Genomic DNA, 15,114 nt, shown 5'->3' on the forward strand with positions numbered 1-15,114 from the left:
TTTGAGAAACTATTTTAATAAATCAGCTGAGTTATCTTCTACTCATGCTTTCAGCAAGTATCTTTTTCCCCTTATGATGGATTACTTTTTTAGATAGCAGACTAAATCTCAGACTTCAATTGGAGTTTTGCCTGAAGAAAGTCTTTACAATTTGGGGCCAGATCCGAACTCCAGTGAAGTTAATGGGAGTCTTTCTGTTGCGTTTAGTGGCTGCTGGATCTGTCACAAAGCCTTGAGTTTCTGTTTTTAAAGTCTTTAACCTGCTGCTACTATGAATACAGTCTGTTTATTCACATATCTACGTCTCAGATCTCGGGGGTAGGTGCCATTTAATAACATGAATAAAAAATAGCTACCAGTGTGTGCCACCAATAAAATCCCAGGTAACAAGTATGAAGAGTCAGGAGAAAAGCGCTAGCTAAACAGCACAACATAACCCCACTAACCAGAGAATACAGAACACAGATATCAGGAACGGAATTAGGAAATTACTGAAGTAACTGTTGCTTTGGTTGAAAGAACTTGCTGCCCGCAGGTTAAAAAGGCATAGACTTGGGAATCTGAAATACGCTACCACTTGTTAGAAAGGGCACAAGACAAAAACACGGTACTGTACTGATAGTCTTGAAGAATTCAAACAGGGCAAGTCGGGTCGAGAAGATTAAAATGTTATTTTCGTAGTTTTAGTTGCTTAGTTCAAATCTATCGGTTTGTACTGGGAAGAAATGATAGACAACCTCTCTGATCCCCATGTGACTAAACCGTTCGGCAAGCAAAGCTCTTAGTTTGGAAAGCATTGCTGTTAATAGCTCCTCAGGAGAATTTCAAAAGGAAGATTTGAAACCCCCTAGGAGCCTCTATTGTAAAACCACATTAACAATCTGGAGAGATGATGAATGGGTATGACAGAAGTTCCAGCCTTTCGGATCAGTCTCACTGAGTGAGCAGAATTATCAGCAAGCACTGTAATACTCCAATAGTGGTGGGGGAGAGAGGGAACTGCCCTGGTATTGCTCCAGTTCCTGAACTGCTGTTCGGGTAACCGCTATATTCAGAATTATTGGCAATTTAGATTTCACCAATATAGACTTAAAACATTTCAGGCGAAACAACAAGCGGGAGATCAGTGGCTTTATTTTGGATTCGTGGTTAGAGCTCATTGAATAAGAAGGGAAGTTATGACAAAAGTATATTTATAGCTGATTCAAAATGACCTGGAAGCGAGAGACTCCCTACGAAATGAGTTTAAATCTGATTATTAACGATTCCTAGGATTTCAAACTCTTTTTCATTAAACGTCTGCTGAACATAAAGAAGAAAAACTGCGAATTCAGTCTCATTTATACCCTCATTTACCTAATGATATTGCTCCCCGGAGATGCAGGCGGCTTGCATTTCATCAAGTGAAAGAGATTACGTCTTAAAAACTTGTGTCTGGGCTCTACAAACAACATCGGGAAATGCTCATCCGAGTGACGGATGGAGCATCAGCCGCCTGACACTGGAAATGAAGCGACTTCCAGCGAGAGGGGGCTGGGATGTACCTTTACAAAGTGGAGCCTCTCCCGGAGAGGTAAAGGCAGGAGTGCATCATTAATACGTTGGGACAAATCCTGGGCTGACTGCTCACGCAAGGAGCAATATTAGAGTCAACGGGCCCCCGGGGCGTGAGACAAGCCGCCAGAAACCAGCCCCGTGACCGTATTTTACCCTTCCCCACAATACAGAGAGCAGGATCTAGGAGGTGGTACCTGTCCTGACTCCGTACTTCAGCGTGTCCCTGCAGTCCACCAGGATCTGCTCCAGGGATTCGGGGTTGTCCGAGAGCTCCAGGTTGAAGCCCTCCATCCCTTCCAGCAGCTGGTGCGGGTGATGGAAGTCTAGGACTTTGGTGGACCTGTCGAAGGTCTTCCTCACGTAGTTCAGGAGAATGTCAACCACCTCCAGCAGGAACTGCACGGTCTGCTCCTCTCCATTCTTGGCGGGCAGCAGATCTGCGGCGGGACCCAAGAACTCTCAGCGCCTGCTTTGAAATCTGGAGGCAGAATCTTAACCCGCTCCTGCCCCAGGTTCCTGCCCGCTCTACGGGACCGCCCGGTAGCCGCGGGGCGGAATATCCCGGCTCCCCGCTACCGAAGGCGGCCGCCAGCACGAGAATTTGCGTGACACTCCCCTGCACGGTATCCCCTGCCAGGGATCCGTCAGCTTCATTCCCATTCATCATCGGGCGGCGGGGGCACTAAATAGCCGTTTCCTACTTGTTGCTAAAAAAAAAAAAGCGCGCGTCACTGAAATCATGACACCCTGCAAGCGAATCTGTCGTGTTCAGAGCAGGAAACATGCCTAGCAACGATTCCGGGAACCAGAGACCGCTCCCTGCGCAGCATGGTCTCGGTACTCCTGCTCTCCGGTCCCAGGCACCTGTCTGGCGAATGAAACCCGTAGCTGAAGGTGCTTATGGTTCTGCCCCTCCTCAGCCCATTAACGCGGTGCTTCCTAGTCTAATAGCTATGATGTTTTAACTAGCTTTTAAACACACCTTGGTCGCCAGCACACTTTCCAAATTAAAAATAGATTCACTGTAAGTGTTCCTGGGATAATGGCGCGATAAAACATAAGAGCAGAGTAGTACTCTGCCTGTCCTCTCCCGCCTCCAGCAGATTTTCAGAAGATACCAGCGTTTGCATCTAAACGTGTAATCACAGCAGAATGACACACACAGGCATCCCTCCTCCCCCCAGTCAAGGCTACCTTGTACTAGAAAGTATTTAGCGCTTTTCATTGCTGAGTGACAGAGAAAAAATGTGTGAAACTGATTATTTTTTTGGTGGGGCAAATCCTTAGTTGGAACAATTGGCGGGACTCCAGCAATTGACATCAACTGAGGATCTGGTCCAAAGTAGTTTAAATACGTATAGGTACCCAGGTATTTATATTATGTATATCATCTACAGCAGTGGTTCTCAACCAGGAGTAGTGTACCCCTGGAGGTACACAGAAGTCTTCCAGAGGGTACATCAGCTCATCTAGATACTTGCTGAATTTTACAACAGGCTACATAAAAAGCACTAGTGAAGTCAGTAAAAACTAAAATTTTATACAGACAATGACTTGATACTGCTCTATAAACTGTATGTTGAAATGTAAGTACAATATTTATATTCCAATTGATTTATTTTATAATTATATGCCAAAAATTAGCAATTTTTCAGTACTGTGCTGTGACGCTTTTGGATTTTTGTCTGATTTTGTAAGCAATTAGTTTTTAAGCGAGGTGAAACCTGGGGTACACAAGACAAATCAGACTCCTGAAAAGGGTACAGTAGTCTGGAAAGGTTGGGAACCATGATCTACAACAGCGACAGTGTTTTACTCCGGCAGCAAAATTCTCAAAAAACATGCAAGGAAAAAAAAAAGGTCTTGGTTTTAAAAAAGGAAACGTTGAAGCTAGATGCGATGCCAGAGAGAAGGAAAAGCAGACCATGCAAAACCACGGCTGAGATTGAGCAGACAATAGTAGTAAGGAACATTTACCTCTAGCAAATAAATTGGAGAAGTCTGTTTCGGCCCGCCTGTACCTGGCTTCCCTCTCGCTGTTCTCACAAGCCAGCAGGTTCTTGGAGGATTGCCTTTCTTTCAGAGAGCTCACAATCCGGCTCTTATCTTCCAGGCTGTTGTTCCTTTGCAAGAACCCTACATTGTTATTACAAGATCCACAGGTCAGAGTATTCTCACTTCCCAGCATGTTTATAAAGGCTTACAGCAGCTCTCTAGACAACAGTTCAAAGTAGGGTTTGTTCTGGTATCTACTTAATGAGGTCAGGAATAAGAATATTTATGGGGATTATTTGCCTCGAGGAGGGTGAGCTCAAAATGACATCGACTACAGAAACCTAGCCATGCAAAAAGCAAATTTTCGTCAGTTAGTGCAGTGGTAAATTCTTATTAAGTCGATCAGACAGATTCCCCTTCAGTAACCAGTCACTGGAAGAGAGTTCAGGATGAGTCAATGCCATTGCAGCCTGCAGGCGAAGTTTATGGACCTAGCAGACAGAAAGGGGGCAATGATGTGTGATTAAAATCAGGGCCACTTTCAGTTTTCCTTTCACGCAAAGGGAGTATGTTAGTAACTGGCTAGCCTAGACGATCGTTCAGTTCTAAAAAAGAGGGAAGCACTAACCTCAGCGCGTTTCCTCTCATTATTAGTGAAGAGAAATTAATATAAATAAAAAGTGAGACGCTGATTTTCAAGTAGAAAAAATATTTCAGTGTTTCTAATCTTTTCCTCCTGGCCTCAGAAAATCTGCTATTATCGGAGATTAGATTCACTGACTTTTAAGGTCAGAAGGGACCATGGTGATCACCTAGTCTGACCCCCTGCAAACCTCACCCACCCACTCCTGTAAAAGACCCCTAAACTCTGGCTGAGTTACTGAAGTCCTCAACTCATGGTTTAAAGACTTCAAGTTTCAGATAATTTTACACTAGTTTAAACCTGGGAGTGACCCGTGAAGCTGCAGCGAAGGCGAAAAGCCCCAGATTATACAGAAATAATAATGACAGTAGTATTTTCATATGCTCCAGAACTATGGCGATGGACTTCATACAATACCCTAATAGAAAACCACAATATTCTCCTTGCATAAAGTAGAAATGAAAAAAATAATTACATTTTCCCTTAAATCCAAACTAGCTAAACAAAGCAAACCAGCTAAACATGACTCTTTGGTGCGAACGAAGTACATGGATTTTTATTTCCTTTACTGCAACTTTGTTTTTACTAGAGACCTTATAGAAACGTCGTTTGATATGGTCAACTCTTCAGCCTCCGTAGCCAGGTGAGGTCAAACGGGGCCATAGTTTTGTTTTAGTTTGAGAAGGTACATTCTGTGGCAATTCGAAATAATGAAAGGGATACTGATAAAAATAAAAATGTAACTAGAACTGCAATCATCTGTCATCCAAGGTTCCCACTGACCAACCAGCCTCACGAACCTTTGTACTTGGAAAAATAAAACAAAACAAAACACTTCTTTTACCAGCACATTTGTATCCATCAAAACCAATCACACTGTGATTGTGTTACCAGCTAAGGAAAAGCCAACACTGTAATTGTTTTCCTTGTTGTTCTAGCCATTTCCCTTGGCCAGCTTTCCAGATTGGAAGGCTCTCCTTCCACCTTCCTTGCTCGCAAGCACCATTTACCAACTAGAGGTTTACTCTGTCATAGGTAAACGCTACCGGGGAACTGACAATTAAAATGATCTTCATGATTTAGACTTTTGCCAACTGAAACTGGCAGATACACCTTGGGTACAGGTAGGTGAAGGGGCGGGGGAGTGAGGGGAGGGTGTGGGATTCTGCTGTCAATTACTGCGCAGTAAATCCTCAGGCACTGGAGTTCCTCTTACAGTTTGGCCCAGTATATTTGGAGCGCAAAGTACAGAGGAGAGGGAGTTGTAGCCTTTTTTTAAATTTAGAATGAATGTACTGATTCTGTATTAAACCACAATGGGTTTAGCTCCTGTTGCTACAGTTTCAAGCTCAACAGAGTGAAAAATCACCTCTGGTGCTTTTCTGTGTATATGAAATAGCATGCGGATTGACCATAACACTGATTCACAATGATAACTGGATGATACCATGAACTAATTGGCTACCCAATAATACTTGTGGAACAGTTAAACTGAGCTGCCAGCTGAAAATTGCTGGTCTTGGAAGTGCTTCATTTCAGTTTCTAACTTACAGAAGGAATTTGTCGCATCAGACCAACCCAGAAATATGGATAGCAAATCTTTCCTACACGAGTAACCCTTAGTCACCTGAACATCCAAATGAAATCAATAGGCTTACTCCCCTAATTGAGGATTACTCCCATGGTTTACAAGGCTGGCCCCAGATAGTCATTGTATTCTGGACTGCCGTTTGATAATCATCTCCTCGCGCTCTAGCATGTCATTCTCATCCTCCCGCATCCACCCCCATGCATTTAGGAGCATGAGTCTCCAATCTGGAAACTTCAGAAAAATTAATTAAGGGAGTCTCAGATCTAGTGCATGGTAAGGGGAGCTATTCAGGTATTAAAAACAACTTATTTCTTACCAACGAACAAAAAACCCAGATAATTTCTGTAACATTATGAGTAAATGATCCTCTAATAAAGGGAAACAGGTTGTATTGACATAATAGGTACAAATTAGGCATGCATTATGCTGTGTGTATTCTCTCTCTCAGGTAATGTGATTTGACTTTATTTTACTGTGTTTAAAAGGAATCAAATTATTTTTTCCACCTAAACTACAAGACATTCCGTGGAGATATTCAGTTCAAGAAGTTATGTTAAAAGGACAAATGCTCTGAAAAAAACAAAACAGCGATTCCTCACTGTTGCATGCCCCCCTATGGCGTTATTATTATAGCGTGAAAATAAACATATAGCATTGGAAAAATTTAAAAATATTTCCAATACTAAACAGAGGGGCAGATCTTTAATTATAGGCCAAGGGATAACTACCTCCTGGAAGGCAGAAGATTTTCTTTAAGATGGTTGGAGAAGTTGTCTAAATGCTGAAGGGACTGGTCGCAGTGTTTCAGTGCTCAGAGTAATCAGGAAGGTGGTGTCACTTTACCAAGAAGATGGAATCGGAGTCCCTGTCCAAATTAATCGACAGCAATACTTCTTTTGACGTATTTAAGAAAGTTCCCCAATACCCCGGTCTATTTAGCTAACTAATCTAAAGTGAACAAAGGCAAACAAGATTAATTCCGGAAAAAATAAATCGAACTATTAATACTGAGTAAGTGAAAGCTTCAGTTGTGCGCATACCCATAATTTAAGGGCTTTTTCTTGGTTCCCATTTAGCAGAGGATCTCGCAGCGCTAGCTAATGTTACAAGTCACTGAGACCATTATTGTGTCCCCAGATGGGAGACTCATGTGCCAAGTGGCTTTACAGAACTACTTTATACCCAATATGGGGGCCGCCTCTTGTATTTTTTGCTCATCCAAAACTTCTAGAGAAATCAATGGACATTTTGCGTGAGCACAGAATGTAGGTTCAGGACAGTGAGTTGGAGCTTTACCACCTATTCATAAACCCATATGGGATATGACCACATGGCCTTATTGAGAACCTGCAGGAGAAAAGGTTGGTTTGAGGGCATAGATACAACAGGACTGAATTTAGGGGCTGGTGCTGCTTTAAGCCTATTTGCCTGTTTACTTTGTGGAGTTCTCCTCAACCACAATGTTATTTTAATGGAATGTGTGAGTTTATAACGCAAGGGGCACCAAAGTGATTAAAAGTTGCACCAACAATAGAATGGTCTACTGCTTTCTGATTGGCCAGCAACAGCATAACAATTTCTTTTCACATCTACTTTTTTTTCCTGGCATCTTCTATGTACTGGTGATCTATAAACTCCTAACTAGTTCATCGGAATGCCGAATAGAGGAGCCGTGCTAGGGCTTTACTTGAAGGCTGTTTCAATGCCTGAGGATAAACATGAATAGATCAAAACGTTCAAATATCTGTATCCCACGTACGAATTTAAATGAAGAATTATGTTGGAGAGACAGTGGAAGCAGCAGAGAATAAATTACTGTCCATGCTACTTGTCGTCTAGCTGAGAAAACTAAAGTTTTTATTAGCAACTGCTACATTCATTCAGAAATTAAACTGCAAGTTATTTTCATTGTTTTGCATGAACAGACAACATTTTTAAAAGCTATTTTGCTCAGGAAAGTACCAGAAGGGACAGAACTAGAGTCCTGAGTCTTGTGTTTAATAACAAATAAAATGGATAGAAGACCAGAGCAATTGCACTCTAAAGGGGGAGTGTATAGTGTGTAAAACCTGCTTTTATACAATTTACATTGCAGATCCAATAGACTCGAGAACCAGGGGTAGAATCCAGATTTCCCAATTCCCAGACCTGTGCTTTAAGCACCACACTATAATCCTTCCATACACACACGTATTTTTACTAGATGCATCATAAATTAATGCCTTCAAGGGGTGTTAGTTCCAAAGGCGCCTAAATGAGTCATGAGCAAAAGTCTCACTGACTTTCAGTAAGACTTTCGCGTCTAACTCACTTAGGCGCTTTTGAAAATCCCACCTTACAGCGTTGCTTGCTATTTTGTATAGCATTCTTATCAGCTAACTAAAAGCAGAATGGGCCCGATCTGATGAAGACGCATCTGAACAGTTTTACTCGGTGGAGTAGTTCCACTAATTTAAACAGGAGTAAAATCACGCAAGTGTTTGCAGAATCGGGCCCTTACAGTAATGTTAGCAGACTGAGGTAGACGCTTATTTGAAAATGAAAGATTTATAAATGGACTATATCCATAAGTGAAAAATTTGCGCACTACCAGCGAACTTCGCTATCAATGAAAATTAATCAAACAATTAAAAGATGTTTGTTTATAAGAAGGTATTGTTTCCCTTCAGACTGTGACTTTCAATTAGAGAAGAGGCTAGATTGACCTATTTAAAGGCTATCATTTGGGAAGAAATTCCGCATAAATCTGGGACAAGTAGTTGGTAAAAATGTAAAATACACCATACAGAAAAAACATTTTTAAAGTCTGATACATTGGTCACGTTTTTGCTTTGAGCGGAATCCTGTTTTGAATCCTATTTAAAGTTTGTATTCAGAATTAATGGTTTTCAACAAAAAGCAGTTCTGTCTGACACAGACAGAAGTTACTGCTGTCCTGTTTATTGTAAAACTATGTAATTCCAGGATATTTAGGGTCTGAAACAATATTGTGTAGAATTAAGAAGAATTCTCAGAATCAACTGTAAATATTCAAATGTCTTATTTCTAAATAGCTGTAATTAAAAATGGTACTTGGCAGCATTCATATTTTATCCTATTTAGCGTCCAAAGGTAACTTTTTATTACTGTGCTTGAGCTATATAGCAATGTGATTAATTATGTGTGTGTACATATACAACGTGTGCTGAGTAAAATAAATCACTATATTAGATGAATTACCCTGTATTACCCTTTTTATCTAGTGTATCGTTTTAGTATAAAGCAGAAAAGATAATAAAATAAACAGTACTGAAAATTGAAAGTGAACCTTCAGGCAATACTGTCCTTTTAATCCTCGTTTGTTTGCTTGCTTAGAAATCAGATGGTTGTTTGTTTGAATTCCCCCCAACACTGCTTTTCCTTCTTCAAATCCAACATGGTGGGATTGTTCATTTTCAGTGTATTTTATTTAACACCTACATTGATGCTGTGATGTCCCTTCATAAGCCTGGTAGTCTAGCAACACAAAGCAAACCCAGCGGTGCGTTACTTTATCAGTTCTGCTTGCCGTGCTAAATTAAAACGATGATGAAAAAGCCATTGCTCCAGCCACTGAAAGGACCGGTACGGGAACGGTCCATTAAACCCAGATCAGGGGCTATTTATAGAACTAAGCGGCTACCCGTTAATAGCACCACTGGGTTCCAATGCAACTTCTTAATAGACCTAGGGCTAAAAAAATTGCAACCTACATTTTCCTGCATCCAAACTTCCATATAACAAAATATCTAGCGAACGAGATTTGATTAGGGGAAAAAAGGAGCTTAAATGTTTCTTTGCATTGATAAAACGCTCTCACCGACCATTTCACACACTGAAATGTTCCCTTTACTAAAGGTAATTGAGAATGGGCAGAAAATAATTCCTATTAATAACGCGGGAAAGGCTGCGTAAAAGGAACGATCGTTTCCCATCAGATAATAAAGATCTGACTGTTTGTCTTCAAAGGGGAAGGCGCTATAAAGAAATCTAGAGAAGCGAAGACAGCTTGTTATCTGTAAATGAATCTCTTGGTGTAACGTTGCAATCTGATTGTATATTTGTTTCCCTTCCTTCATTTCATGTGCCTGCACGCTGACTGGCTGCCAGCACTATCTCACAAAACACAGCACTCTGACGAATTGCTGTTTAATAAGGCTCTCGTTAATCTCCCCCCTCCCCAAGGAGATCTGTATTTTCTGGCCTGATAAGGTTGAACATTTTCAGACAGTGAGAAGTGGCAAAAATCCTTGCTTGTTTCTCATAGCCACCCTTCTGGCTTCTCCCTCAAGTTCTCTACCAGCCTTTGCCCCTTTCGCCTCTCTTTAGCCCCTCCCGTTCCCCCGCCCAGCTCGGTGGAGCTGTGTCATCAGACAGGAGACCAGTTTATATCACGGTGACTTACAATACGCCCAAAAGCTCGTCTAAAAAAAAAGGCAGCATGTAGACAACGCTTTGTTTTTAGCAGATCAAATACTGCTGGAAGGGGTAACCACCACGACGCACTCTGCATCTTCCCAGCCACATCCACATGCATGCTCCTTTCAATTCATGCTCTCCCAGCCTCAGTGCAGAAAAAACGTTTTTAAATATGGCTCAGAAAAGCTCCAGGATAAAATGCTGTCTGAGACACAGACCTGCTCCCAGGGACCTTGGAGGGAGCGCTCAAACTGACTTCAACGGGAGCCAGGTGGAGCACAGGGGGGTCGTGTAAAATAACCCGGGATTTGATTGTGGACTGTGCCTATTCCGAGTTAGGGCGGTGCAGACCCTGGGCTGCCCTAGCGCACATCTGACAGCAGAGGGCGAAAGAGTCTGCGAAGAGCGGCGCTCAGGGACCTTCCCACGAATTTCTAAAGCCAAATCGGATTTCTAAATGAGATTGGATAGGTTGGGGCTAAATCGTTCAGGGTCTCAGTGGGAGGAGGCACATCTCTTCTCATTTTGTTCCCTTTGATGAGTTATCTTAATACAAAAGAAGGTGGCCTACGAAAGCGTCCCTCTCTCAGCATTGCCTCATAGCAGCCGAGAGCGTTGTCTTTGGCAGCAAGAAACTCCCCGGCAATGGACGGGCCAAAGCCAGCAGAACGGTGGGTGACACATTCACACTGCGAGCTATGGACAGCGTCTTGGCACTTACCACATATTTTGAGACCAATTTTTCTGGTACATCCATGAGCCACACCACACCAGTTGTCGTAAGCTAAAACAAAAGACAGATTCACGTAATACAGAAGCCAGGCACTAGGGGCTGAGATCCAGGCACTTCTATTTGGGGGGCATATGCTGTTAAACTGCAATAAAGCACCCCCGAGGCAATACAATGTACACTCCCCCTCTTTCTCTCTATAGCCTCTTCTCGCCTCCTCCCTTTCCTTAAACCACCCCCGTCTTCACTGCCCTGGGAGAAGGCATACAGAGAATGTCAGACATCACCATTTTGAAAAGGGCTCCTAGCGCCTGGCCCGTGCTGGACCAGCGTCTGGAATCACCCGGGGCAGAGCTGACTCTGTCTTCAACTCAGCAGTACCATCGAGATTTCACTCCGGCCCATCAGGAAAGAAAGAAAAGACATCTGGGACCTGAACATCTAATCATTTATTGGCAGGCCTCCAACAAAATGGCAGCTTAAAATAAACTGGCATGAAATGGGGTCGTGGAAGAGTTCAGGAATTAATTGGGTGAAAAATAGCATTTGACTACATGATCGGACTTGCATGAAGAAGGTGGAGCCGGACTGACAGTGGGAAGCACATTAGTGCGTCTCACGTCTTCTCCCTGAGTCTGCTCCCCACTTTCCAGCCGCCCCCCCCCCTTCATTCAACCCCGCCCCGGGCTGTGCTTTCAGACAGCGCGCACTCCAGCAGGGTTCACCGCTGAACTGGGGACGGGTGTGGGCGGCTGGCACACGGCAGAAGGAGCAATCGTTGACATCACATTTCTCTTGCCTGGTGTTTGTCAGCGTGTGTGTTGTTTGCAAGCCCAACATTCAGCTACCAGGAGGTGTACTGTCCCCCTACAGTGCCAGGCAGCTGCAACGCATAACTAGCTAGTATCTTTCCACGGTATGGTAAGCAGCCCCTTCCCAGCTGTCTTGATCTATTTCATTGTAGGACACGATCCTGTGGTCACCTGAGCAGACATGAATTCTGAACCCAGCGAAGCAAGGGGTTTGGGGTGAAGAGGTCAGGCAAGCTAGCCCCGCCGAAAACAAGGCAGGGAGGGAAATGAAGAAAGAACAAAAACACGCAGTGAGCGAAAGAAAGGAGGGAGGAGGGCGGAGATTCATGGAGGAGAGAAAGAACGGACCCTGTTTTTTCCCTAACAAAGCCTCGTCCGGCAGAGCTTCGGCTGGGGTGGACAAGACGTGTCAGGGAGTGTGCAGCAATGGGCCCGATGGGCTGCGATCGCTGGATCCGGGTTACGTGGCTCCTGTATAACACGTACCCTACAGTCAGGGCAGGGGGGTGACTCGAGTCCTGTGCATGGCAAACGGTGGGTCCTGCGCAGAGACGGACCCCAGCCTGCCACTGCCCTGGCTGCCGCGGTCATGCTCCGAGGAAGGCTTCTGGGCCGGACCGGAGCCCGGGACACCGGGCCCCGCGCATCGCTCCACGCCGCCTCCAGGGATCGGGTCCGCCGTGGGTCACGCATCACAACCCGCGGGCTGACACCGCAGGCGCCGGGCCCTTGGTGGTGGAGCCCGGGCACCCCCGAGGGTAGGGCCCAGCCCCGCTAGCGAACGGAGACCGAGGTCTCCCCTGAGACACGGGAGCCCTGCGGGGCTTCAGCCAGAGGGGCGGATGCCTGCCGGTCACCCCCAGGGCAGGAGCCGCCCCGCGGCCCCAGGCTCCGAGTGCTCAGGACGGAGCGGGGCGGACGAAGGGCCAAGGAGCAGCGGGGCTGGCCCGCTCCGGGGCGCCTAGCTGGGGCAGGCGGGGCCAGCCTCTCACCAGCCAGCGCTGCCCGGCGCCCTTCCGTGGGCAAGGCGAGCTGGAGAGAGGTGGCGATCGTGAGCTCCCCAGCCCGCTGGGCACCAGCTTAGCCCTCCTGTCCCGGCCACGCCTCAGCGCCCGGCCCCAGGCAGGAGCGGCTTTCCAGCCTCTGGTCGGGTCTCAAGCTGCCCGGCGCGCCTCCGCCGCTTTCCGCCGGTAGAGGGCGGCGGACTGGAGGGGCGGAGCGAGAGCCCCTGCTCCGGGCTAGCTGGAGAACGGAGCGGTGAGGTCAGCCTAGGAAAGGCGTGCGGGGCAGGAGGGGAGGGACAGGGGTATTGGGGAATACGGGGGTGGGGGGATGGGGCCGGGGGACAGAGCCCACGAGGAGACAGAGGCAGAGAGGAGCCGGGCTGTAAGGCAGGGGCGGGGCAGAGTCAGGGGCGGGGAACAGACTGGGCAGGAGCAGAGCAGGGCAGGATTGGCGGGAGAGGGGACCTCATCGGAAGGGGGCAGACTGGCCTGGCCAGCCAGCCGGGACGAGGGGCGGGGGATGGAGGGGCAGAGAGAGGAGGACCCAGAAGGGCAGGGGAGGCGAGTGACAGCCCGGAAAAAAAAGCTCTGACACTTAAGCAGCCGAAGGCGAGTAAAGGCTGGATGGAGCCTGTCAGCAAGATCATGGCGGAAGGGAGCCAGGGGCAGAAGAGCACAGAGCACTTACCCCAGGAACATGGCAGCCCTCCCAAATCAATGCGCAGGCGGCTGAGAAAACAGCAGCCGGGGAACAGCTCGGGGGGATGAGGGACTCTGCAAGCCAGGGCTATTTCTAGCCTAGGGAGTCGGGTAGCGGGAGAATTTCCTTAAGTGCCCTGCTTGGCTGATTTTTAAAAAAAATTTTAAAACCTATCAGATTGTCCCCTATTAATTGTTTTTCTAACCCAACGTAAATATAGATAGAGAGAATGGGGGTTTGTATTGCTGGCAGTAAAGGTTATTTCTCCATGAAACTGATTTTCTGATTAATCCGATTTTAGCCCTGACATCTCATCTCAGCAAAAGGCAACTCCCCCGCTAAAACTCAAGCCTCGCACAAACGGTTTTTCAGTGGGCTTTTGCATCTGGGTCTCCCCCATTCTTTCCAGTTGCAGAATAATTACAATAATGACTCTGATGTTCATGCCTCATAGCCCAGGCAGCCCTTTCAGGGTAAAAGCTATTCCCCGCTTTACTGTGCCTGCCAAGCTTTTATTTCTTACTATGCCCCCCTCTTTGTCTCCGGTGATTATGTCATCCAGCTTTTTTTTCTTTTGGTAGTTGATTGTCTGAATTGTCTAGGCAAAGCTGTAAACCGATTCTATGTCCACCTGCACCATCTTCTGCTTCCCACTCACACCTCGATAACTCAAAGCAAATTCGGAGCAATTAGGGATACTGGGCTCTGAAAAGCTACAATTAGCGCCCAAATTTCAGTTGATTATAGGCTTCCATATAAGCTAAAAGGAAGCTATAGCATTAGTAGTATAAAATGCAAGAATCTGGAACACTCTTTACACCCCGGGTATAGCTTCATCCTCTAACCGATTCAGTCCCCTCCACCCCTAAAAAAAATCTTGATTTTCTAGCCATTTGGGAGTTAGTTTCCCTCCCCCCCCAAATCTCTCATGATATGCCTGTAAAATAAAACAAACACGACTGGAGCTGAGACTTTTCTGCTGCCTTTGAAAATTAGTGAAAAATGTAAGGACCAGTCTCTGATTTTAAAACACCATAGAGCAATTTCCACACCTAGTTTACAGGCACCAAACAGGGATTTCCAGCTTTGTCGTTTTGTTGCGAATTTGGTCTCTCCCAAGCACCATCCTACAATGATAAAGCATCCAAACGGTTTTAAACGAGGAGAAAGATTAAAACCTACTTGTGGGTCGCAAATTAGTTGGGTTGGGATCCTGAGTGGCGTTGGAGGAGGATGGAGTAGAGGATGCCATCAGTTCAGCAAGTCAAAGTCCTTTGATCCCGTATTTCCTTCCAATATTCCTCTGGTGGATGGACAGTACAGAATTTACTGGAAGGAAAGAAAAGCCGGCTTTAGAGATCTGGTCTCCTGGAAGGATGAAACAGGAGTCCTGTTTAGATTAACTGGTCAGGTTGTGATTCTGCAGCCAACAATAAGCAATTAAACTCCCCACGAAGTGACAGCGTCTGGGAAAGCCTGCACAAAGGATCGCACCTCAAGCAGGAGTCCTTATCACGCCGTTTCTTAGCCAGGCAAAAATATTCACAAACAAAGCGATGAAAAGGCAAGACCACTGAAGGCTCGGACCCCTATTTAGTTTAAGACAGCAAACATGGAAACATGGCAATTAGAAAATGCTTCCATA

At 45.5% G+C, this 15,114-nt stretch overlaps 1 protein-coding gene across 1 annotated transcript in view; it reads right to left on the minus strand.

Annotated features, from left to right (window-relative positions):
• The window catches only part of GAD1 (glutamate decarboxylase 1), a 43,901-nt gene extending 29,180 nt beyond the window's left edge, over positions 1 to 14,721 (minus strand). Inside the window, exons 1-4 of the mRNA XM_067549261.1 lie at positions 14,652 to 14,721; positions 10,945 to 11,007; positions 3,535 to 3,693; positions 1,752 to 1,994 (exon numbers count right to left, since the gene is read on the minus strand). Of these exons, the coding sequence (XP_067405362.1) occupies positions 1,752 to 1,994; positions 3,535 to 3,693; positions 10,945 to 11,007; positions 14,652 to 14,721 (535 nt within the window). The remainder of the gene's footprint in view (positions 1 to 1,751; positions 1,995 to 3,534; positions 3,694 to 10,944; positions 11,008 to 14,651) is intronic.
• Between the last annotated feature and the right edge of the window lie 393 nt (positions 14,722 to 15,114).

This window comes from Emydura macquarii, unplaced genomic scaffold, assembly GCF_026122565.2.
Source record: "Emydura macquarii macquarii isolate MOO-44397 ecotype Brisbane River unplaced genomic scaffold, CSIRO-AGI_Emac_v2 contig_1253, whole genome shotgun sequence".
In the NCBI taxonomy this organism is placed as follows: domain Eukaryota; kingdom Metazoa; phylum Chordata; order Testudines; family Chelidae; genus Emydura; species Emydura macquarii.